Genomic DNA, 27523 nt, shown 5'->3' with positions numbered 1-27523 from the left:
GCCTGGTTTCACAGACAGGGCTAAGTTTAAGCCAAGATTAGGCTCTACGTAGTTCAATTAGGGCATTTAAGTAGCTTTTTTAAACATGTCTTAGAAACAAACATCCCTGGTGTGCATCTTGAGACAAAACAATGGCACTGACATATTTATCACTGCCAGTGCAAGTTGCTTTCAGTTAAAACAGCTCAAACAAGCATTGTAGTCTAGGACTAGGCTTAGGCCTTGTCTGTGAAACAAGAATTAATCATTTATGACAAAAGAAATTGTTTATCTCATAAGTAGAACTTTGTGTCAATTGTTTTTTTATGTTCATTTCTGCACTCTCCCTCTCACACACTCTTGCCGTCCTGTTTACATGATCTTTCATGGCTTCTCTTTTGCATAGAACTGTATCATGATCCTATGCAACTTTGCAATTTGCATATGTACACACACACACACACACACACACACACACACACACACACACACACACACACACACACACACACACACACACACACACACACACACACGCACCACCCATTCCCTGGAAGGCAGAAGGAGAATGTTATTTTCATATTACACCAGATAAAGACCATTTCAGTGACTTTGACTCTGTTCTGCACTGACCCTCAGAAAACCTTCAGTAGCTTATATACTCCTGATGTTTCAGAACATACATAGTATAATTTGTTATACATAGTATAATTCAAATAATTTTCCATTTAAAATATGAGTGCTTTAAATAAATAGGCTAACTAAATAAATAAATGCAGCTAAATTATAAAAAATAGAACAATTGGAATTAATAAATAAGCCATGCAAAAGATTTTCAGTGCTTTTTTTCTTCTTCATGTCTCTCACATTCTGGATATCGCATTTTTGCATTTGTTTCATTTGTTGTTGTTGATCTGGATGTCTGTTCAGTGTTCACATAAAATATTTAGTGAGTAAGGTAATTTGGTTAGTATATAGCAACTAATACTGTAAAATATACTATACTAGTATAGTATTACTATATATATATATATATATATATATATATAGTAGCCTATATGGTATAGCTACTAAAATCTTCCACAGAATTGGTAGGAATTCGTAAACAACTGGTACACTGTAAAACCTGATGAGTTAGTTCAACTCAAACCGTTTGAGGAAACCGATTGCCTTAAATCATTTAAGTTTATTAACTAAAACAATTTAAGCTTAAAAAAATATTTGATTTGTGTTCAAGTAACTCAATAACTTATTGTTAAGATAACTTGGGTAAATAAAGTTAACAGTACTAATTCCATTCAATTAATATAACTTAAATCTATGAAGTACACTGTAAACCCAAATAAGTTGGCAGAACTCAAAATACTTTTATTAGTATAAACTTAGTTAGCTTTAAAAACCTAATCTGCTAACATAGTAAATGCTAACATATTGAGATATATCCAGCTGCAGACCCGCAGCACCACCAGTTTCAGAACCCCAGTGCCAGAACCCCAGCGCCAGAACCGGAAGTGAGGGAGGGGCGGAATTATTTACAATGACACATTTTTGCAAGTAGGCCTATTTAAAAATATTTAAAATGGTTGCACCTTTTAAATAATATTTAGGGTATGTTTTTATTACACAGTGAGTCACTGCTCGTTGTATGAACTATAACTGGTATGTGACAAATAAAGAGCAAGACAGCGCTCGTGTTGTTCGAAGACGTCAGAGTGCGCGCGCGCGGCCAGGGCTCTCTCTCTGCTCGTTAAGCGCCCTGTCACGCGCAGCAGTCATTCTATTCTACATCACTCACCGATCAAAATAGGCTTTGGCGGGACAAAAATTTGCTTTGGCGGGACAAAAATTTGCTTTGGCGGCCGCCAAAAAGCGGATGATCTGACGGGTTTTAGAATACAACCTGAAACTAAAAAACAGACCCGACCTCTATTTGAGGCCGGCCTTATATTTACCCAGACCTGCAGCCACACCAGGCATGTAAAGAGACAATCGTCTATTTGGGACTCGGCTATTATTTGAAGTACGGTACATTTTTATTGTTTCTTTTAAAACAATGCCGGATTTTCTCTCTCTTTTTAGATTTTTGACATTATTTTACATAAAGAAAAATGCATGCTGCACATGTTCTTGTGAAATAAAGTATATTTTATATAAAATGACCATAAGTTTCAAGCATTATTTTTCACCATCATGATCAGGAAGTAACTCTCATAATACAATGAAACGGATAACTATATAGAATTATATTACACAAAATCAACGTTTTAAAATGCTTATTGTACTATACCTTAATGTATCATTATAATATGTATAAAGTATGACGCTTCATGTGTAATAATTCCGTTTCGTGTCTAAGCAAACTACGCTCCAAAACGTTAGGTGGCGTTACTCGGTTTAGAACGTAAGCTCGGCCCCTCACTTCCGGTCCTGGCGCTGGTGTTAGAACGTAAGCTCCGCCCATTACTTCCGGTTCTGGCGCTGGGGTTCTGAAAGTGGTGGTGCTGCGGGTCTGCAGCTGTATACTATTGAACATATTAGCAATAGTATGTTATACAGAAACACTTGCTGTATGAGCACAGCAATATGGATTATTTGCTCTCAAATCAAGCTGAATGCACCACTTGTCACCATGATGGTAACTATCCTAAAGCCAACATTAACAGAAATTCTTCTAAATTAGCATAACAAAACATGAATCACTACTAAATCTCACACATAACATTAATCTTACACACAAAAAAACATTATATTACACTTAATTTTAGCATTTACTCTCCCTTTCGAGTGCCATCGGCAAAGCATGCTGGGAAATAGACATCCCAGCTGTTTCAGTTAAACTTAAGTTCGTCTAAATTAAAATAAATAATTTCATAAAACTCAAAACAATGAAACAGTTCAGTTTACTTCAAATATATCAGTTCTGTGAACTTGAAAGAAAAAGAAAGTGCTAAGCTAAATACTCATAAAAGTTAATTTGACTGAACTAATTTGTTTAATTTAAGTTTGTCCTACTCAAACCAATTAATTATTTTGAGCATTAGGGTTTACAGTGGGAATTGGTAAACATATTAAACTAGCCTTAGTACTAAAAGTAAATATACTGTATATTTAAGCCCTAAAGTCAAAGTGAGGAAAATGTTAGGAATAGGATCATAGTTGCAGTGTCCTCTTCAGTGCTGAACCAAGTCGTCACAATGTAAAAAAGTGATTAAGGCTGAAATCAAAATTGGTTTTTTGAACACCCACATGGGGCCCTTGAGAATCCAGCGTCATCAGCCTTTATTTATGTTCCAGTCTAAAATGTGTGCAAGAGCTTGCTGTGAAGGGTCCTTCCCTATAACCTTTACAAGAGTGCAGCCACTGGACACTTTCCACTAGACCTTGAAACACTTCTATATAATTCACCTCACAGGCTAAGCACTTGAAATAAAATATGCTTGCACAAAATAATGAAGCAATAAAATAAGTTTACATAATAATAAATAATAAACTCTCTAATGTCGTCTGCATTTTGGTTGTAGCCTATACAGCAAAATTTCCTGTGCCTCTTTCTTCAGAGTTATCCTTTAAAGGGGGTTTTCCCCAAATAGGGGATGACTATGAAATCATTGTGCCTTTAAATAAACGACGTTTTACAGCACCCATTTCACATTTATCAAAAACCCTCTCTCGTTCTCTTCCCTAATCCATATATTTGCATATCCTGTTGTTGTAAAACCAGAAACTCACTCGATGTTTAACGAGGTAAGACGAAGGCGGTTCCACAAGTATTCCAGCTGAAACAATATTTAAACAAAAAAACAGGCAAAGGACAGACAAACAGTACGCTCTCACTCACAATCACACACACGCATACACACACTCACCGATGATGTCATTGCGCACTCTAGTGGCAATATGGCATCACTACAACATCATTCTTCAATAAAAATCTTCATAGTATTAGCATAATTTGTAGGGGAGACTCACACAAAGTCAGACTTCGTACTTCTTTTTTTTTATAGTCAATTTATAGTCTTTTTATTAATTGAATTGCTATTGCTTTTTATTTCATTTTTATTAATTATATATATATATATATATATATTTTATCTTAAAAATGTCTATTGCTTGGTTAAAAAAACAACAACAGTTAGACAATTATGCAACCCAAAACTAGTCAGTATTTAACAAATTATGTAAATTAAAATGACATATAGTAACTGCATTCTTTAAACAGGTGAGTCTTGTCTGAATGTATGCCAGGCTTTATTGTGCTATAGCAATATTCCAGATATTAGCTTTTTATTTATGTGAGATAATCAATCAAATACTCTAGTTGTGTAAATCTGTCTGGTTGGAAACTCTTGCATCAGTTATTTATAATCAGAGCAAAATCTCAAAAAAATGCTCAAGAGTCAATTAAATCTCATTTATTGAAATATAAATCTTTTGAATGTACATGGTCATAATGCATATTATAGCAAAGGAATAACATCTGTTAAAGGGAATAACTACCTAACATTAACATTGTACCATAGAATGTACTTCATCCCTCTCCTTTGTTTCCCCTCTTCCTGCACAAGAACATTCACTCTACTGTCTCTTTAGGAATCAGTTACCTTCCTTTTTCAGCATAGACACATTTTCAACGTCTACTCACACTCACACACACAAAAAGCAGAATAATGAAATGCTATAACATATTCAAAAGAAGAGTTTAAAAAGTGCAACAGTTTTTTTTATACATGTATATCTCTCCTCCTGACGTGCCACAGTAGAGGGAGAAGATGGGGGCAGGCAGTGATATGCTGAAGTCCTGTTATACAATGATACACACTTACAACAAACAGTGATGTATAACATCAAAGTAAAGAAAATTTAAACGACGTGTCTCTAAGATGCTTCAAGACTACAGGATTTGGCTATGTGATTTTATCTACACTGTGATTTTTTTAATCGCTCTTGGGGGGGGGGGGGGGGGGGGGATTTGTGAAGACACAAGACTAGCACTTCTGGCAGGGCATGATTATCTATATTTCCATTTGGTTGAATGCTCATAAAATCCACTTGACAGGTACAACTTGGAGCAGAATCAGAGAAAACTGAAAAAGGTACAGACTTTCAAACATAAGCAAGTGATTTCACTGATTCACAGAGTCTTTCCTCATGACTATACTGCAATACAAGCTTCAAAGGCTAGGTAAAAGTCCAAAAAGATGCCGTGAAACTCTTTGAGATAAGCCATTTCATTTGGATCATCTTTTTTAAAAGATTAGCTTTGAATATCAGTAATGCCTCAGACTAACATAATAGTTACAAAATCAGAAAATTCTTTGCTTCAGTTTGGTAAAAACTTTGGCCACACATAAAGATGTTATGAATAGTGACATATCAGCAACTTATAAAGGTTGAAGTTACAAAAATACAATGCGACTCACAGGTCAAAACACAGTTGCCATTTTCTTCATGTAGGACTACACAATTTCCAAACCCAGTATTCACAAATAATATATCCCTTCTATCCAAATAGTACAAAAATAAAATTCAAACTGCCACACTTATTGAGACATTGACGATATATGATCAGTTACATTAAACCTATATGTCTTACAAGGTTTGTGCTGTTTAGTTGGTTTACTGCTCCTCAAATTACATAAGGTTCTGTAAAAATGTTGAAGTGAGAGGAAAAAAACAAAACAGGCCTGATTCAAAATAGTTGAAGGTTGACTCAGTTATGCTGGTTTAAGTGTTTATAGTGGTTTTTTAGTAGTTCAGATGGATTCATCTGAAAGGTAGCAGTTGTGAAACCACTCAGGTCACTGAAATGCTTTTAAATGACATGCTTATATTGCTGATCGGAATGCCCTTCAAAATACAGATCATATAATTCACTGACACACACGAACACACACATTACAAACATACAGAAATGATATACAGAAACAAATATCTTCTCCACTTCCCCAACTCATTGGTCTTAGCTCCATTAGTGTCACTTAACCACTTACTGAGCCTCATCAAGAGCGCTCATAAAGTCCTGTGGTGCACAGCTCATTCCTCCAGACCTGTAGAGGGCGATGTCTAATCCAAAAACATCAATGACATTCACGCATCAAAGTTTTTTTTCTTCTTCTGAAGGCTCCAATAGAGTGTAGTGAGGAAAATATGATTGAAGGATGCAGGGAGAGATCCATGAACTTGTAATGAATCAGAGTAAAATTTGTCTGTAGATGTCTTTCTCTCTCTCTTTGCATCTTTCTCTTACAGGAAACTGTCCTCCACCAGGTCTCCTGAGTCTAAGCACATCTCGTCCAGCAAGGTGATGTCCTCCAGGGTCTCTCCTTCACGCTTGGTCATGGAGCTGCTAGAGCCTGTCTCTATTGCGCTTTCATCCGACGTCTGAGAGCTACAGAGAAGAAGAGAGGCCAGTTCAGTCATTCATATTGTACCGAGTAATGGAAAGTTTTTAAATATGTCATAAGTATGAAATGCTCAAAAAAAGAAAAGAAAAAAGTAGGGATGCACCGATATGAAAATGTTGGCCGATGTCGTTAACTGATAATTCTTTAAATTTGAAAGCCGATAACCGATATATTGGCCGATAAATGTAAATCCAAATGTTTATATAATTTTTGAGAGCTTGATTAAACAAAAGTCTCACCATTAAAAGCCATGTCCCAAGCACTTCAACATAAATCAAACTAGTCTGAACCAGTGTATATTTTAAAATGAATCCTATGGCCAACTTTCCTTCCCAAAAAAAAAAACAAGAAATTCCAATCATATTCAAGCAATTCAAAACCATCATGGCGAACAGTGTGCATCTGAAGTGTCCCAGCTGAAGGAAATAATATTTTTTTTTATTGGCTTTAAGATATCGGCCAAATATTCTCATCGGACCGATAACGATAACATTAAAAATTAACATATTTCGGTGGCCAATATAACATATGGTGGCCAATATATCATGCAAAAAAAAAAAAAAAAATGCTATGAGATTGTCTAAATAGCAAAACATTTTATAAATTGTGTCACGTGAACCTTCAGAAATCATTCTAATATGCTGATTTGGTGCTCAAAAAATATTTCTTATTATTATCAATGTTGAAAACAGTTGTGCTGCTTAATATTATTTTGGAAATGGTGATACATTTTTTTCCAGGTATTTTTTTTTGAGAAATAGAAAGTTCAAAAGAACAGCATTTATGTTAAATAGAGATCTTTTGTAACATTGAATTAATTTTGGACATACACAACAGTTCAAATGTTTGGGGTCAGTAAGATTTTTTTTTTTTTTTTTAAGAAATTAATACTTTTATTCACTAAGGATGCATTAAATTGATCAAAAGTGCAATTTAATGCATCGTTGGTGAATAAAAGTATTAATTTCTTTGGGGAAAAAAATCTTACTGACCCCCAACTTTTGAACTGTTGTGTGTGTCCAAAATCTTAAGAATCATCATTCTAACCTAATACCCCAATGTGAGAATATAATGTAATTTGTGGGCTACCTGTGGCGGTTCCTCTTGCTGTAGTCTTCATTTGACAGTGGGTCGAGGTCCGGCAGAGGAATGATGTAACCGCTGTCAGAGCTGAGTCTTTGTTCATCAAAGCCGCTCTCGCGGTCCTTTAGTTTGCCCTGGTTCTTGTAGAGCACGCCCATGTACGCATCATCATTGTCAATACACTGCACCCGAGTCACAGCGGGGTGATCGCTCTTCAGGAAGTCATGATTCACGCGTTCATAACACTTCACACCAAGAAAAGTTATAAATAACATTTGAATATGTAAAAAATCATATTAAAATTATGTAACATAAAAAAATTATACAAATAAAACATAAAAGTACAACTGAAAGAGTATTACAGCGATAACAAGTAGAAAAACGAGTTTATTGAATAGGATTTATGTGACATGAATATTGTAGTTAATCTCAAATTAAGCTTGCCCTTCTCTCTTATAATGCGTCGTACTGAAAATAAGGAAATGAGGGAGAAATTGAATCATTTCTGGTTGTTGTAAATAGCACTTCAACGCCACCATAAACACTGCTCAACCCCGAAGTTCTGCCCCATTTCTGCAAGCGTTCTGTGGTTACTTGAGGGCTTACAGGCCAATTTACGAACCGCATTTCCCACCACACCCCTGCCCAAGGTGCTATAACAGGAGCTAGTTATTCCCTGGGCCATGTGACTCTGGGAAGCAGAGTTTTGAAGTACCACGTGTGGTGTCTGTTTAATAGAGCAATTATGGCTAGCTGGCGGACGCTAACTGTATGCTCCTGGTCATTAGCACTGCTGGGTTTCGCCTTGCTGGGGCGTTAACCAGCTGGAGCGCTGGTGTGCTAATCTCTGTTAGCGGTCTGGCAGTTTTGCCAATGATGACATAGACATAGCCAAGGCCTCAAAGCCCAGATTGACACACCACTGCATTTAAGCTACAGGAAGTGGGAAGCCATTTCCACCATACTTTTATCTGGGCCATTTATTAGGGGATGGTGGGACATATTATTATAGTTTTTTTTTAAATCCTATATTATAGTTTTCAATTTTAGTTTAGTTTTAGATAGTTGAATGGAGCATAAATACAGTAGATAGCATTTATTTCATTATTTATTTTTCGTTTGGAAATGACTATTGTAAATTGCTATTTAATTTAGTTTCAGGGTAGATTTCATCCCTTATAACATTATTAATTAGTGTAGTGTCGTCAATGTTAGATTAACTCTATCCTAAACATCTCATATAGAAGGCTATGTTTGTTATTTTTTGTATATATCAATCAGATACCCCCTTCTTGTCTTATTTGGTGGTTCTTTTTAGCAAAACACATGGTTCAGATGTCTTGGAAGAGATTAATTACAACATAAGATATTTATTTTTATTTGATCCATTTTTGTTCATATTTGTTCTTTTTTTTCAAAATCATTGTTATTTTAGTTAAGAATAAATATATATATATATTTAAAATAAAAATATATATTAAAAAATTCAATTATATTATAATAATAGCACAACTATTTTAGTTAGAGAAATAATTAAATAGTTTAAGTAAATGACTGAGAAATATTCTCTCCTAGAAATGATTTCTTCCCAAATAAAACTGAGACCATTTGAGAGTGATAAATCTCCATCTAGTGTCCATGTTGCAGGCTTACCCTCTTATATCCTGAGGGCAGCAGAGAGGTCACCGTATCACTCAGGCTGTGGAAAGACGGTCTCTTCTCTGGTTCACTGTTCCAACACTTCATCATAAGCTCATAGCTGCACATAGACAAACAACAGCACATTGGTCAGATATCTGTGGCAACCGCAGCCAAGCACAGCAAAGCAGTCACGCAAACTTCGAGATGGAACGTACACTTCACTGGAAGCATGCTCGGGTTTCGCCATTCGGTATCCACTCTTGATCTTGTTGTAGAAGCTGGAATCCACAACCATACCTGGATAAGGCGTCCCTCCTGCAGAAACGACAAAAACACATTATATACTGTGCATTTGTCATTTGTAAAATTTGTAAATAAATGCTAAAAAAAAATCTATGGTCACATTAATCATACCAAGAGAGAAGATCTCCCATAATAAGATGCCATAAGACCAGACGTCACTGAGTGTAGTGTACAGGTTATCAAAAATACTCTCAGGGGCCATCCACTTCACTGGAAGAAAAGTCTGTGTGTGAGAGACAAAAATACGAAATATTAGAGGACGATTGTTCCAGCTCTCTTTGCCAAAATAGGGCAATGTGAAAATATCCATAATCTAAGATGATTAATCAATAACACCATATTAGGACCAAGACATCCACTCACACTTCCTTTGGAGACATAGTTGTTATCGTGCATGATGTCTCTGGCCAGCCCAAAGTCACAGATCTTCACTATCTTGCCTTGAGACAGCAGGACATTACGTGCAGCCAAGTCTCTGTGTACACACTGTGAAACAGGGACAAATAGAAGTAAACAAGAGAGTGTGTTTGGTACAGAGAGATTCAGTTCAGTTTTAGTGGGTTGTATTATATAGAATTTTCTTTTCTTTTCTCCATTCCATGTAACACAGTATTTTACACATTTGTCATGTACCCTTTCAGCCCCATCAAAAGGCTCAAAAATACCTTATATACTATACTGATATTATATTCTATATAATTTAGCATTATGTTAAGACATTTTTAAACCACAAAAGGATAAAGAGACTCACCAAGGAGCACATACATACACAGTCCCACACAAATATTATTTATACAAATTTTTTTTTAAATGGCACACATTATATTCTTTCTTTGAAAATGATTTATCAGGATGTCTTTTAATTATAAGCAGTTTTATAAATCGGTTTTATTTGAACTATTATTTTATTTAACAGTCCTAATATTTTCTAAGTTTAACAAAGAAATATATAGTTATTAGGGCTGTAACGATTCCCTCATGTCACGATTCGATACATATCACGATACTGAACTCACGATACGATATTATTGCGATACTCCAAGACATATGGTAAAAGGTTAACAAAAAATGTACTGTAAATTAAAATGCTAAATTTGATATTACATTGTGTGTTTAAATGAACAGGATGGACTTGGTGCTTGTAACCCAAGGACAATGGTGACACCAGATTAAATATTCATGATTCTGAAGCTGAAAATACTGAATTATTTTAGATGAATATGTTTGCACTCTTTCACTGACTAGATATATTTTAAATAATGTAGGCCACTTTTTACTGTTCATCAGACATCAGACATTTGGCATTATCAGGACACAAATATTCCCCCATTGCATTATTATACATTATAATCAATATTATAGTAGTTTATTGTAGTACTGACACTAAAACTCTGAAAACTTGAATTTTTTCTCACACAGTAATTTTTATTTTGGGGGGACTATCCACGATACATATTGTCACTATCCACGATATACGTACTGTTGCATTTTTGTATTGCGATATATTGTGGCACAATATATTGCAGACCGTTCTCATCCCAAGGCGTCAAATACTGACGCTTTTGCCAAAGCGTCTATATCCAACGCACATGGCACCCTTTAGCGTCAATATGAGACGCAGATATATGGCGCCTCCTAGTGGTCTAACCCTAACACTACCCCAGACCTAAACCTACCCGTTTATATTGACGCTAAAGGGTGCCATGTGCGTCGGATGTAGACGCTTTGGCAAAAGCGCCAGTATATGATGCCTTGGGATGAGAATGCGTTGTATATTGTTACACCCCTAATAGTTACCTAAGATTCCTCTAGAATATTCTTAAGCAACCCCTTTCCTAACCTAACTCCTTTCCTCAACTCTCTCCCTCACTCTCTGTCTTTCTTCAAGGGTGGTCTAGAAAGTCCACCTGTGTGAGATGAGATTTAGTAAACCCTCTGTTGCCGAATTTTAAACAAGAGGTCTAATTAATAGTTGCTACAACATAACATGAAATGATAGCAGCATCGTTTTTACTGAGAGGTTTCAGTTTACCAGGGAAGTTCTGCAAACCCTCAATCCTACGTATTTTAACTATACAGCCACAGTGCATACAAGCAACCATTTTCTCAAAAATAGAAACCTGCCATCAAGTCACCTCCTCCGCAAAAACATCCAGAATCACTATAATGTTACGTCTCAATGTTATGTCTAAACTGCATAAGCAAGATCAAATGTGTTTTGAAGCAAATGTTTACAGACTAAACTGACAGAGGCAGTTATCCTGCAAAAACAGGATTTAACTTACGTTCTTAGAGGCCAAGAACTCCATCCCTCGAGCCACCTGATAGGTGAAACTGAGGAGGTCCACTGTCGTCAGGCCTTCATTGGTGTCATCTGAGAGAAGGTTCTCAACTTCACCGTCTGTTATTCACACAAACATTTTAAATTAGAACTGTATGCTCAAATTGATTTTGTGTGTGTGTAAAGTCTGAGGAATGGCAGGCAGATGGATGCATTAAGACGTTTGCGCTACAATTAGCATCTGTAATTGCAGGGTGCACGGACTGTAGTGACATGGGTGGACCTCTCTCCTATCACTAGCTAAACATCGGTGTATATGTGTGTGTGTGTGTGTGTTTCCTACAACAACCAGCCAAGCCAAACCACACCACAGCATGCCAAACCAACTGGAGTACGTGCAGTAAACGAGGGATAGACAGAAAAATAAAGTGCCAAAAGAAAAAAAAAATTCAGAAGGATTAAGAATGAGAAAACAGAACAGGAAAAGGAAAGAGGTGGAGATGTGATTTATACTTAAAGGCATAGTTCAACCAAAAATAAATACTCTGTCATTATTTATTCACCCTCATGTTGTTCCAAACCTGTATGACATTCTTTTTTCCATACAACACACAGAGAGAAAATGGTTTTTCATGCTCTTTTCAATGCAATTTCAATGAATTAGAGCTTTCAAACTTTTAAAGTTTTTAAAGTCATACAATAGCTTTGTAAATTTGTCTGTAGTCTAAAATTGAAGATTTTTTTCCACTGTTAATATTGACATGTGCTTTAGCTCTGCTTGGTAAGACTTAATGATTCGGGAATAACCATTTATGGAGTAAGATCTTTTCAGTGAATCAGTTGATCGGACTAATCCAGTTCCTCACACAAAGCTCGGATATTGCAATAGTCATTCATACGTATACAGTATGAACAAATAGCTAGTGCAATATCACACAAGTCAGTCTTTATGATACTTCTATGGTCATTCTGAATAGACACATAACTAACATATATTTAGAAAGCCAGCACTTAAGAGTTTACAGTTCAAGACTCAGAATTACTCAGACTGTTATTAATATGGAGATATATAAGATCAAACATAAACATAATAACAAATATTAAGAATATATATTTTAAATGTATAAAACTATTATGTGGAAAAATCCCAATTAAAGTGAAGCCACAAATCTGAGGATTATATCTCTAAAACTATGGATTTTATGAAGCATTTTCTAAGACCATGTCATGTGAGTTTTTAGAGAAGGCTGATAATATGTTAATAAAATATTTTATTGCCCTGTAAACATCTACTTACAGTCTATTTTCTATTGCCTGGCAAGGAGAACTGCGCCATTCATGTTCTATTGTTTTCCCTCGGCAAAGCTTCCACACCTCTGAGGGTATGAGACTTAATCTTCATTATTCTTTTATCATATTCTTTTGTTTGTATTCAGCCATTATTAGCTTTTATTCTGGAATTACATGGCTTGCCTTGTAAGCTTGAAAGCTTCAGTTCTCATTCATTGTTCTTGGATGAGGGAAAAAACAGAGTCTTTAAAATATCTGCTTTTGTGTTCCACAGAGGAATGAAAGTCATGAGAGTGAGGGTTAGTAAATTATGACCGAATATAATTTTTTTGGGTGAACTATTCCTTTAAAAGAGTTCTCTTACCAATTAACTGTCTGTAAGTGGGAGGATGGTCATAGTCTGATCTCTGGATGGGAGAGTATTTTGAAGCTTCACTCATTTCCAGCATGGGGACATATTGCATGGTGTCTGCTTGCTTCATGTCCATATAATCACCTTTCCCCTCAAAAGACAGGATGACGTAGCTGCACACACACATAAATACAGAAATAATAAGTTTGGGGAGAACATAATGCTGTGTAAGGTTACTCTAGCCAAATGAAAACACTCACACGATCTGTATAGTTGGCCATGCTAATGAATGATTAGATCATCTTATAGCAGAACAATCTGATGTGTAATATAAGTGAATGTGCCGAGATTAGATCACCAATCTTCTCACTGTGGGTTACAACATACGGCCAGTAACCACCAGTTTTCTTTTAAAGGTGACAAACTTCACTTTTGTTTTGTTCCAAAACCTTGTGAGCATAATGCTGCCTCCAAAGATACCTAATTTTTGACAAATTAAGGCAGCACTGCATATATTCTGCTCATGGCAGTGTTGTTATTGTTAACTATTAAAAATATTTTTCATTTGAATTATTTTCAATTTTCATTAATTCATTTTAATTAATTAATTAAAAAGCTATAATACAATATAAATATTTTATAAAAACGGTAAACTTAAAAAAACTTAAGTTAAGTTAAATAGGCAAATGCTTAAGAGTCAATGATTGGGTCATTATTGCAGTGACTATTATGTTTCTATGTTTGCCAACAGTTCCTCTAACCCTAATTGAAGTCTATAGCTTTTTATTTCTTAAACAACCATGTATAAGGACACATCAAAGCAATATTCCAGGATGACAATGTCAAGATTCATCAGGCTCAACATGGGAAAGAATGGTTGGGAGGGGGCATGAAGAATAATTTTCACACATGAATTAGCACCTCTGAGACTTAAATTCCTTGAAAGTCTTTGGGATGTGCTGGAGTAGACTTTACAGAGTGCTTGACTTGCATTGTCAATACAAGATCTTGACCAAAAATGTATGCACTTCTTCAATAGGTGTCTGCTGTATATCTGTGTTTTATTCAACTACAGCGATCGCTGGACGTCTTTGTCTATATTAGGGATTTCCTGGAACTTATTACTCATGAGTCTTTCAGTCCTCCGGCGTTGAGTATGAATGAAACATAAATTACATGTGAGAGTTTAGCGCTCCATAATGCTCACGTCGTCCTATTTTGGGTAAAATAGAAGAAGAAGAAAAAAGACTGCTGTCTAAAGATATTTTAAGTAAACATAATAATCCATACGTTTTTATCCGAATGAGCTCAATTTTGGACTAAAATTCCAGAGGGATGTAAAAAACACAGAAAGGTGTCAGCAGTTAACAGGTTAATGTAACATTTCTGATAAACGAGTCATTTTTGCGGAATCCAAAACTCTACCATACTGGCGAGTGACATGCTATGCTACATGCTACATCCAATGACATGCTTTTACGTGGCAGCAGCACCTGCGCACTGTGCTTGCGTTTTATCATGACAGGTGGCAACCAGCGTTAAGGTCCAATACAGCCACCTACTGTACGTTGGGATGTTAACCAGAGACTGGCTCTGGATAATTGATGTGCCATATTATCATACGTGTGCTATTAGGGCTGGGAATCGCTGGGTACTTCACGATACGATACGATATGCGATACATTGTTCACGATACCGATAATACCACGATATGGCGATACTGCGATAATCGACATATTATCAGTAATAACTCACAATATATCATGTTTTAAGAAATACAATTTTTTTTAAATTAGGAAAATTAATCTCCATTTATTTTTTGGGATGAAACACAATAACAAAAACAACTTGTGTCTTATCAGTTGCAACAAAACAGTCACAGACACTATTTTAGTGTAACATTGCTGCAATCAGTAGTAATAAAAATGTTTACGCCGGGGTGTGTCGGCTTCGAGCCAGCACCAACCACGGCTTTCTCACAGAGCTCCGGGTGATGCCGCGTGAGGTGTCTGTACATGTGGTCGTGTTTCCCGTTTTGCGGACTTTTGCAAAGCCAGACATCCCAAGTCTCCCGGAAGTTCCGGGAGTCTCCCGCATAATGATAGCGTCTCCCTGATGCCCGCAAATTAGTTCAAATCTCCCGGAATCTAGAGCGCGCATGCGAGACAGAACAGCCTACTGCGCGCATAACATACATAGCACGGCAGAGAGGGAGAGAGCGAGAGACTTTGCGTGTGTGCCTCATGAAAGCTAGTCAAATCCAGTCAACTCGGATAATGAATAGAGCGTTTTATAACGGCTTTTAAGATCGATACTTGGCAAGAGCGCATCGAGAATCGATCGCGGGAGTAAATATCGTGAGATATCGCCATATCGATATTTTGGCGCACCCCTATGTGCTATTCATTTGAAATAGTAGCCTACGGTTATCGCCAAAACCTGTATATTGCGACACCCCTAATTAACAAGATAAAGATATTTCTTTTTTTTTTTATATCACGGTTATCGTCAATACCGGTATATCACGACACCCCTACTCTCTACCTCTTTACTTGTCTTTTATCTCTCTCCTCTCATAAATGTCTTCACTTACCCAATTAGACTGCAATCCTGACACCCCTAATCTTCAATCAGATTAAAGAGCTAAATAAAAACAATTCCTAACTTCACATTTTAACCTAAAAAATATTTTTTTATTATGCAGCAAATCACATCTTTTGTGTGGGTATGCGTGTTGGCTAACCTCCTACTGCTCTCATCGGCTGGGTTGATGCCAAAGATGTCTAGATCTTTCTTGCCCTTTTCTGTGTGGCGGCTGAGAAAACCATCTCTGTTCTTATGCAGGTAATTCACCAGGTCTCCATAGAAACAATACTCTGTGATGATGTAGATTGGTCCTGAAAAGAGAAATGGACAAAAAGAAAGAGAAAGATTGAGAGCAGTGTTAATAAAACTGGTCTAATATTATCAGAGACTTGTAAAATGTCTAAAAGCAGGAGGTTAAAGTTCTACAGTCCATTGCACTTAACTCGGCCTGTTAAAACGCCACACAATAAAAACCCACAAACCAAGAAGACACCACCCTAGAGACTGTCTGTTTATCTTTGTTATCTGTGTGTTTGTGCATTTTCACCTGATTTGGTGCACGCTCCCAGAAGATTGACGATGTTTAGGTGAGGGCCCAGGTGGGTCATAATTTTCAGCTCTGACATCAAAGCCTGTTTCTCACTGGAGCGTGCTGTTGCTGAGGAAGCAATCATATCACCAATTATTTTACCATATTGCCAACAAAAATGAGCTTTTAATATTATTAATCATCATAATTCATAAATGAGATATTGCTGTGTTTATCATCCTGCTTGTAAAAAAATACTCTCCCAGCAGACATTTTATATGCAAATCAGAACTACTAGTCAAACTTCAATTAACTTACGTTTAAGCATTTTTACAGCCACTTTCATCACAGGTTGAGAACGACTGAGTCCGTAAGCAGTGCCCTCCACCACTTTCCCAAACGCTCCTGAGCCCAGGACACGACCTGCAACACACACACACGCACGCACACTTTTAACTCATTTGCATAATGGATGCCACAGAAGCATTATCTAGTGTAAGAGAGCATGCGAACACAAAGCGCTTTTTGTAACTTTCAGTATTACCACAGTGGTTTCCTGTGCAAGACCATTTTGGATGTTTGAGTCAAAAACCTCAATCAGTCTGCACAGTCACCACACAAATCACCTAAATAGAATCTGTGCAGTAGATTGTGATGTCAGATTACAAAACCACAATACCATCAAGCACACGACCACAAAAAAAATGTCCCTTAAAGATGGCTGAACCACACTGAATCCACAAGACAAGATCATGGTGGACTGATTCACAACAACCGTGACTCACCCAGAACAAGGCTATCTCGAGAGAACTCCCAGCGGGAATCATATGGAAGCTGCATGGGATCGACATAGATGTATTCGTGACCGTCCGGACTGACCGATTCAATCACACGCCATCTGATCTCATAACGTGGTTTCTGTAACACAGGTGCAGAAGGAGAGAGTGATTCGCATGTGGTCAGGAACAGAGCTTACAGATACTGGAGGACAGTCAGGTTGAGAGGTGAGAAGTGTCATTCACACACAAACAATGTGACATATGTTCAATTTACAATCTCATTTCAGCCCTCACAGAAGCTAACATGACTGTGTTGATGCATTATGTCTATTCATACCTCAAATGTGGATGAGTGACTACAAGAATGAATGTAAGAGAGTGGGGATTTGTGAATGTGTGCATCAGTGGGTAAATATTTGAATAGGTATGTTAGTGGATGAATGTGTGAGTGATTAAATAAAGGGACTGAGTGAATGAGCAAATAGGTACATTACCGTTCCAAAAGTTTGGGGTCAGTAAGAATTTTTATGTTTTTGCTCTTATGCTCACCAGTGGCACATTGATTTGATCAAAAATACAGTAAAACCGTAATATTGTGAAACATTATTACAATCTTTTCTAATTTAATCTACATTAGAAAGTAATTTATTCCTGTGATAGCAGTTGTGCTGCTTAATATTTTTGTATAAACCGTAATACATTTTTGTTCAGGATTCTTTGATGGATAGAAAGTTCAAAAGAACAGTCTTTATTTGAAACATAAATCTTTTTTAACATAATGAATGTCTTTACAGTCACTTTTTATCAATGTAATGCATCCTTGCGGAATAAAAGTGAATTTCTTAAAAAGATTTTTACAGACACCAAACTATTGATTGGTAGTGTAAATATGAATGAATGAATAAGCATTTAAAAGGGTGAGTGAGTGAGTGAGTGAGTGAGTGAGTGAATGGTTGAGTCAATGGGGTCAAAATAAACGTGCGAGAGCGTGTTATAGGCTATATGTCATGTTATAGTCAGATTTGACGATGCTACTGCAACACAGATCACCTCAGATGAGTGTCTATTCATCAAGCCAACGCGCCGCAAACTAACGCAAATCAAAGTGAAAGTAAGTCGCAGACGCTTAACACACAATCATCTTCGTTAAAAGTAAAGAAACGAAATGATCTTACCAGTTCTGTTAACGCTCTCATATTGCTGTCTTTGATTTTGAAATTAGCTGATGATCAATAAAATGCAGCTCATATCTGTTGCTTTCGGTGACGTGCACTCCATTAAATCTGCATATAGCGCGGGAATTGAAGATCGGATTTATATCCGTTTTATGTGACCAGGTGTAAATGGAATCGTTTTGATAAATCAGATAGCTATCCGATATGAGAAAACGCATGAAGTGGCCAGGTGTAAACAGCCCCAATGAGTCAGTGTAAGTAAATGAGTAAATGGGCAAGTGATTGAGTAAATAAATGAGTGAGTGAATGAGTCAATGTGAATGAGTGAGTACCTGTTTCCAGATAATGACCAGCACAATGAGTGAGATGACGACAATGACCAGCAGCACCAGAACAGCAGCAGCCACAGTGAGCTCTGAGTGCGGACCTGAACACACCAGCAGCAATGAGGAAGTGGAGGGTGGAATTATGAAAGGATATGGTACAAAATTGATCTATGAAAACTGCCAAAACAAAACTAGCCTTTCCTTGAGCTAAAGCTAAAATAACGTAACTAATAATGTCATCATACAAGTATAAATATTTTGAACTGCATCACTTTTGTATGCTCTGTTAATCAAGGTGCCCAGTGTGAGCCATTCATTTAAGCTGTAACTTAGTGAAGCGAAACCCCTGCCAACAGAAACTAGTGTAAACACATATGGATTTGTTTCTAAAAGCAGTGGACGGTCCACCTGAGAAATCTATCACAGGAAAATGACATGGGGAGCCTGACAAGACAGGCACGAAATGAGGCCAACAGATGTTAGGACTACTACAAGTAGCATTTGCTGAGTTTAAAGCACCATGATGAACAGATAATCACACACAAACAGAGATGTTTCCTTACAATGAATGAAATTTCAACAAACAAAACGTATCCTCAGTGCAAATCTACTCCCAGGAATTCATCCCTAAATAAACTGTACACCTGTGATTCAAATTAGTTTCAAATCAGCTTGAAACTTTGTTTACCCTATGAATGCATGACAAACAGTGACACTAAGAGATTTATAGCACTTCAGATGAATGGATTGGTTTAAAAAATCAACTTTGTGGCTGTTCAAATAAAAAAAGCAGTCTCTGTAGAGACAAGAACAGGCCTCTTACCATTTGACACAAGTTTAACCTCCCGTGAAACAACACCCATGTCATTTCTGGCCATACAGCGCACAGCAATCGTGCTCTCAAGATGGTGGAAAATTATGTGACTCTCAATGTGGTTGTCCACATCCATTTGGAGTTCCACAGTGATGTCCGTAGAGTTGATCGGAAGCGGTATCCACTGGGAGGAATCGTTGGCACAGCTGGTGAAAGAAGGAAAAGTGAGGTCAGCATGTCATTATGGTGACTTAACTTTAAACTCTAGGGATGTGACTGTGTCACCAGTTTGGACTGCTTTTATAGAAGGAAAGAGTGAGAAATGATGGACAAATTAAGGAAGACAGAAATACCTGTATTCCAATACCTGTAGGGTAACAGAGCGAAACAAGAAGGAAGACTGCTTACTGTTTAATGTTTTTGCAGATATACCAGTCCACGTCAGGGACAGGGGAGCCGCCAACAGTACACACCACTTCCTGACCTGCAGCAGAGCCATGGTGGATGTCCATCAGGTCCACAATCACAGGGGGAACTGTAAGAGGAGACAGATTTTTACTTTCCTTGCCAACATTTTTACTGGCCCCACCATCATTTTTTTGGCAAAAACAAAAATAAATTCATACTTTTATTCAGCAAGGATATCAAAATAATCAGAAGTGACAGTAAAGACATTTATAACGTTACGGTAACACTTTACTTGAAGGGGTGTGCATAAGACTGACATGACACCTTCATAATCATGACATGACACATGTCATGAATATGAAGGAGATTTTATGCATGGTTATGACAACTGTCATTAAGTGTCATTCGCTCAATTATGACATTTTGAATGGAAATATGACATTGTTTGAGATGTCTTTGTTATGTCAACTTGACATAAACCAATACATCATAACCTGTCAGTGTCTTGGTAATGACAACTTGACATTACCAAGACAACATAAATTGTCATAAATATGTCATAAACATGACATAGCAGATTAATTATCAAACTTAAGAAACCACTTAGCTTTATGGGTTAACATTACATTAAACTGTCAGGTAGTTGGTTTTGACATTGGCTGTCATGAGGCCATTATAACATTTTAAAGACAAATTCAATTTGTACCACTGTAGTTGAGGTCAAGAAAAATATTCATGACACAGTTATAATGGCCAATGTCAAAACCAACCACATGACAGTTTAATGTGATGTTAACCCATAAAGCTAAGTGGTTTCTTAAGTTTGATAATTAGTCTGCTATGTCATGTTTATGAGAATTTATGTTGTCTTGGTAATGTCAAGTTGTCATTACCAAGACACTGACAGGTTATGATGTATTGGTTTATGTCAAGTTGACATAACAAAGACATCTCAAACAATATCATATTTCCATTCAAAATGTCATAATTGAGCGAATGACACTTAATGACAGTTGTCATAAACATGCATAAAATCTCCTTCATATTCATGACATGTGTCATGTCATGATTATGAAGGTGTCATGTCAGTCTTATGCACACCCCTTCAAGTAAAGTGTTACCCACTTGTATTAACTTTATTTAAACAATTATGCTGTGCAAAGAATTACTGATTTGTTTGATATTTCAGGAAACAGGTTTCATTAGTTTCCATTTAATAAATTGTGTATCCTTGAGCTTTATTTTTGAGCCTTGAATTGTGGTTAAATGTTTATTTAATACAAAGATCTCTTGATTTCATCGGTCAATTTCAAAAGCTAATTTTTAACATAATTAAGTACAATTAAATGTGGAAACTTGAGTAACATTTTTAAACATTACCCTTTACTTTAACATGGTGTAATTATTTTCAGTCATTTCTACACCTCTGTTTTGAACACATACAGAACATAAGAAATCCAGCACTTGTACTGTAAGTACATGTAGCTACAGATTGCTTGACAAAGATCCTCCAGTTGACAACAAGAAAAACAAAAGCAAATATATGTAAAGAGTGCTGAAGAAAGATATAGAGGGGCATCGAGATAAACCAACAAGCAGAGGCAAAAGCAAACACATGTAAATGTAGGAGTGACAGAAACAACCAGTAGGTACAGAAAAAAAGGTCCCACCTTTAACCTGAAGGTAGAAATTGTAGCTGGTAGTCAGGCTGCCTATTTCTGCCCTGATGGTATAGTTCCCACTGTCCTCTGCTTTAGCCCTGATCAGGGTCAACACACCCTGGTAACTGAACAAACCACACAACAGCTTTAAATCAATGCATTTCAAATATTTAAGCACAAATACAATTTATAAATACAGCAATTTTAGTCACTTGTACATACAGAAGATGTAAGCATGCTACAGTGCTCAGATGAGGTTGGTGAGGTGGAAGTGGAAGTTGTGGTCACCTGGTATCGCTGACTTCCAGGAGGATGGTGCTGATCTCTGCAGCAACGTCTCCCAGAACGGAACCGTCCTTTAACCATGTGACTTTAGGGGCGGGTAAAGACTCTATGTCCACCCTGAACTCTCGCACCTCGTCCAGCCTAGTAGTCTCCACTGGACCAATCAATGGATTTATGTGCACAAACTCATGATCTGTACATTAGGGCAAATTAGGAATGCAAATGAATCACTGTCACGTATGCATATGTGTGAATCAGCCTTACACATTGAAAATCATGTGTATTTTAAAGCGTGTGTCTGTGTGAGTGTATGTGTGATCTCTGTACCATAGACTGTAATAGTGAGCTGTTTGGTTTGGCTCTCGTTGCTGTTAATGTTAGTGATGGAGCAGGCGTAGACGCCGCTGTCTTTCGGTGAGGCATTAGTCACTCTCAGAGTATAATGGATCTCAAGATCTCGCTCACTCTCCTTCACGGTCTTTACTCCTCGATCCGCCTGAGAGAGAACGACAGAGGCAGAATATAAATGTAAGTACAAATATACTTATTTTGAAATTGTATTATTTTGTTTTATTTTATCTAGGTTAAACACGATTTGTGGGAAGGTGAAGTATATATATATATATTTTTTTTTTTATTATTATTATTTTGGAGCTGTTTATCTTACCAGTTTCCCAGGGTATTTCCAGTGATCCTCCAACATCATGCTACCTCTGGCCACACAGTCAACAGTGATTGTCTCACCCGCCAGCAGAGCCTCCTTCTCTGCTCGTAGCTCGACTCTCAAATCAGACCCTCCTGAGAAACAATATAATAAAGTCAAATTCAGTTAGTTTAATGCATGGCAGGGGAAGAAACTAAATTCATTGTCTCCTGAAAAAGCGCAGAAACATTTAACCAAAACTTGTACATACATACATATATATATATATATATATATATATATTTATATCCAATCATGACAACTCTGAATAGTTTAAGCATGTCATTGAATATGGCAATTTTAATGTATTTGGTCTCTGCAGAGTAGAAGCCTACTAGGACTAGATCTGCTACGCTGCTGCTGCTATTGATTATTGTTGCAAGTATGGACTTGCTACTGCTAAAAGATACATATACACACTACACACATATAAACAAAACCCTTAGAAAAATACAATTAAAATTTTCTTCTCAAGTAAAATCTTGTTTTGAAATGATTTGGATTAAGAATATGTCGATTTTTTTTAAACTGTAAATTAAACTGACCTGTCCAGCCGTGAACGATGTACTGTATGCTGTCATACTTCTGTCCTTTAATGAGGGCTCTGCAGACATACGTGCCAGCGCTGAAGAGGCCAACGAAACCTCTCTTGCTGTCATAGACACTGGGCAGAACCTGATTGGTCTCAATGTGAATCAGAGAGACGCTGGCGCCGGGGTCTGTCACACGGCAGGGAATCTCCATTTCATCATGACTCAACACATGGTTTTCAAAAGGTGTCATGGATGGTACAAACGGCGTTTGTGGATCTGTGTGCGTTGATGGATAAAAATGTTTGAAGGGAAGAAATTCGCCAGTACAAAAGGCTTCATACTAACATATTGTAAATCCTTTTTTTTAAAACAACTTCACTGCAACAATCCAGCTTGTACGATAAGAGGGGGAAAAAGACTAGCTACCTGGCACATAGATGTAGATGGTGGTCTCCTCAGTGTTGTTGCTGAAGTCATAGCTGCAGCTGTATTCTCCTGTGTGAGCAGCTGTCGCATTGCCAACAGTCACAGTAGAGATGAAGAGTCCTTTCTTTTCAGAGTCGGTCTGATCATGAAGATAAGGGCTGTTCCAAGTGAGCTCGGCCTGACCTCGACATGTGAGTCTGAAAGTTGAGTGGAGAGACACCTCCATGCTCTCCCTCTGGGGCCACATCACTGGAGCCAGCACTGACTGTGGCAGCTCAGGGTATATGGCTGTACAAAAAAAAAAAGTATTTGATTTTCTCATATACATCTCATGCATACCAATGCTTTAGATTTGGGTTTCTGAATCAATGCAGGCACTTCATTCATAGTTTGGTTGTTTTCTATAATCATACCTTCAACCAGCAGTTTGAATGAAAATCTTGAAGTCCTGGAGCCAGTCGACGCAACAACCTCATAGATGCCACTGTCTTCCTCTATGGGATGCCGGAAGACCAGAATATTCTCATACCTTCATAAGAAAAAGACGTGGTATTATGTAACTGGTGACAAAGCTTTGTTAACAAAGGTTAATTTATTAGGTATTGTGAACTAACCATAAATTTACAGCATTTATCAATCTAACTCAATGTTAATTTGTACATATACAAATATATTTATAACATTTCGAGTTGCATGAATATTTAAAAATTACCCTTAAGCTAAAATTAAATTAATTTATTTATGTAGGTAAATGTTTTTAAATATAAAAGTTTTATAGTATTTTTTTTTGTATTATTTTTTTAAATGTACAAAAAAATACTTTTCTACAGTATTTCTTTATTTATAAGTATATTATGTTCATTTTTAAATATTAAAAAAAAAACTTTTTAAAGCATTTATTTATTTAGGTTAATAAAAAGTGTTCCCATGAAACCCATTTTGTGAGCAATTTTGTGAAATTCTACCTGAGGCCACCCAGATGAGTGGTCTTGGTGGAGATGTAGCTGTCATCCAGCTGAAGGCCATCTTTAAACCACCTGACCTTTGGCTCAGGGTCAGCATCAATGTAAATGGTGAACTCTTTTTCCTCCAGAAGAGACGCAACCTCCGCTGGCCCAATCCCATTAGATATTACTTCCACAAAAGAGCTCTCTAAGGAAGGACGCAAAGAAAGAAAGAAAGAAAGAAAGAAAGAAAGAAAGAAAGAAAGAAAGAAAGAAAGAAAGAAAGAAAGAAAGAAAGAAAGAAAGAAGATTGATGACCACATCTGTTCATCCCATCTCCGTTTACTGGTTTTAATGGTGAAAGCAGAGGTGTGCAGAATCTAAGTGAGAAAGGGAAGTACATACCGTGGACTGTGATCCCCAGGCTGCTGGACTTGGTTTGTCCAGTGAACTGGTTGGTTACAGAACACTCATAGCGTCCAGTGTCTGCCACAGAGGATTTTGGGATGTTGAGGATGTACTGAACCTTGTCTGGGAAAGCTAACTTTATCGGAACAGCCTCTCTGGCCTGAATAGTGAGAGCACGAGGAGAGAAAATAAAGAGCAATATTACACATTGTGTTTACTGTGCACATGTGGAATGATGATAGACATCAGTTGCAGATTTTTTTTTTTCTATAATCTATTTAACCTACTCCATTTTTATATCAGTCTTTTCTTTGCAAAGATGCACTTTAGCCTCTGTAACACATATTCTCTTCCAGGACTAGTCTGTGCTCATATTTCAATGCAGCCTGCTGGAGATAAATCAGCTCTCCACAAGTCTTTTAAAGGGCTGCAATCAAACAAGCGCAGCAAACTCATCATAAACAACCCCAGCAGAACCAGCAGTCCAGCACAGCTTCAGACCAGACAAGGACTTGGATCTTCTCTACACAATTCCACACTGCTTTTAAAAACCAATGTCTCTTATTTTAAAGATAATGCTTCTGACAAACTCATTTAAAACAAACATGGATGGTGAGCTACATCACACTGAAATATAAACACATCTTTCCCACAAACACACACAAAAACTAACTAACTAACTAACTAACTAATTTTGATTTGGAACTCACTTTCACCACCAAGTAAACAAAAATGACATCAAATAAAGCTAAAACATTTTTTTTTTTTTTTTTACTTTCATTCATCATCATTCACACACACACACACACACACACACACACACACACACACACACACACACACACACACACACACACACACACACACACACACACACACACACACACACACACACACACACACACACACACACACACACACACACACACACACACACACACACACACACACAATTACTAACTAAAATAAACACATTTTGATTAGGAACTCACATTAATCATCAAACACACAGAAAATATTACAAACATTCCCACGTGGAATATATATATATATAGATATATATCTATATATTCCCACACAAGACCAGTAAGAAACACACATCTGTCCTGAACACTCACAGGGCGTGCAGGTCATAGGTCAAAGTACACTGTAAATTAGTGTCATTCCTTTCCTTTGAGGTTTCTACCTTCACTTTTTTAAGATTCATTTTTTGCATTTTCTCCTACTGTAACATAAAGAGTGAAGGAATACTACACCAGAAAACACCTCTGCATCACATCAGAAGTCTTCAGTTCTAGAGTTTCAGAGGAGCCAGTTTTGCATATATAAGGGAAGTACAAAAAAGAGAGCGAAAGAGAGAGAGAGAAAAAAACTTGCCTGTTTTTGGGGATGCAGCCACTGCTGGTGGAAAGCCTTTCCAGGAGGAGTCTCACAGGTGAGATTGACAGCATCCCCCTCTTTCACATACTCCATACTGGCTCTTAGCTGTATGCTGAAGCCCTGCTGTTCTTCCTCATTATCATGCTGTTCATCGTCATCGTCGTCATCTTCAATACAAGCAGAATCATTCAATAAACAATGCTGTTATAAAACTCATTTTTGCTTACTAGTCTTCTATTAATAATAAAAACGTGTGAGTGAAAACAGGACCAGTTACTTGATGCAAGGACTTAAACTTAGTCCAAGACCAATGCAGAAACACCCAATCACTTCGATTTATTCCTGTACAAATTCCTTACGCAGTGGCCTTCGACAGCCACTAAATGTTCTTCTCATGAGTAACGTGAGGTGTGTGATGATCCAAAATGAAGCAAGTGTGTGTAAGCATCTCACACCTGCGGCCCACCCCAACTCAAAATGTCATTATCTCTTCGTCAACAAGAAATTGTAATCTCCCTTGGTACTCATGTAATGTCAAAGCTATGACCTAATGTTTCACTTTATGGCCCATTATACAGATATTTTTTTATAAAAGATAACACTTTATTCCAATGGTCCACTTTAGATATTCTACTAAGTATAGGTAACTTTGCAACTACATGTCAACGACCAGTCATTAGAGTAGTAGTATAGACTTGTCTGCTTATCTGCTAAAGCTTATTTTGATGCTCCCCAACAGACATTGTACTGACTGTAAGTAACTTTGCAAGTACATGTCAACTTATTGTACTTACCCTGATCTAACAGTCTACTAATACTCTAATCAGAGGGTGAACTGATTTCACCAAGTACAACATGTTCCTGGATCAACTTCTTTGTTGATCCTGGAAAACATTCCAATCAACCAATCAGATTTGAGGGACAAGTTTACAGTTTATGTCAAGTTTAGGCTTTCAACCGGGCTTATGTGCTTTTACATCATTGTTATTCACCCATAATTTCACTCTGATTTTAGGGAAAAGTTATGGGTAGGGTTAGGTTTAGAGGTTAGGACTAAATTTCCAGACAGGAATGTTGTTCCAGGATCGACAAAAAATGTTGATCCAGGAGCATGTCTTAATTGGCAATATCACAGTGACCCTAATTAAGAGTTAGCTGACATAGTTGCAAATTAGAGAGAAATACATGAAGTTGCTAAGTTACACTGTAAAAAAAAGTTGGTGACTTAAATTT

General features: G+C 37.0%; 1 protein-coding gene across 1 annotated transcript; it reads right to left on the bottom strand.

Moving 5' to 3' along the window:
* Positions 1-5408: 5408 nt before the first annotated feature.
* pdgfra (platelet-derived growth factor receptor, alpha polypeptide) lies at positions 5409-26454 on the bottom strand. The gene is made up of 25 exons (XM_056264410.1): positions 26288-26454; positions 24908-25070; positions 24524-24710; positions 23972-24087; positions 23559-23846; positions 23145-23408; positions 22564-22694; positions 22224-22392; positions 21900-22089; positions 21621-21736; positions 19951-20077; positions 19552-19748; positions 18735-18829; positions 17234-17366; positions 16767-16871; positions 16467-16577; positions 16077-16230; positions 13346-13506; positions 11696-11811; positions 9774-9896; positions 9522-9633; positions 9323-9422; positions 9120-9225; positions 7473-7711; positions 5409-6367 (listed from the first exon to the last, which is right to left on the bottom strand). The coding sequence occupies exons 1-25, from the start codon at positions 26381-26383 to the stop codon at positions 6223-6225; spliced, it is 3744 nt and encodes a 1247-aa protein (XP_056120385.1). The 5' UTR covers positions 26384-26454; the 3' UTR covers positions 5409-6222.
* Positions 26455-27523: the final 1069 nt, after the last annotated feature.

Source organism: Rhinichthys klamathensis, unplaced genomic scaffold (genome assembly GCF_029890125.1).
Source record: "Rhinichthys klamathensis goyatoka isolate OS25496 unplaced genomic scaffold, OSU_Roscu_1.1 h1tg000221l_1, whole genome shotgun sequence".
NCBI lineage: Eukaryota > Metazoa > Chordata > Actinopteri > Cypriniformes > Leuciscidae > Rhinichthys > Rhinichthys klamathensis.
This window is presented reverse-complemented; position numbering and strand designations above follow the sequence as displayed.

Bases quoted from the DNA above. Each gene is read 5' to 3' on its own strand.
- pdgfra (XM_056264410.1), bottom strand. From the start codon at position 26,383: ATGGAGTATGTGAAAGAGGGGGATGCTGTCAATCTCACCTGTGAGACT. The intron at 24,088-24,523 runs GTAGAATTTCAC...TTTCTTATGAAG, and splicing joins ACTCATCTGGGTGGCCTCAG to GTATGAGAATATTCTGGTCT. The intron at 23,847-23,971 runs GTATGATTATAG...TTTTTTGTACAG, and splicing joins ATTCAAACTGCTGGTTGAAG to CCATATACCCTGAGCTGCCA.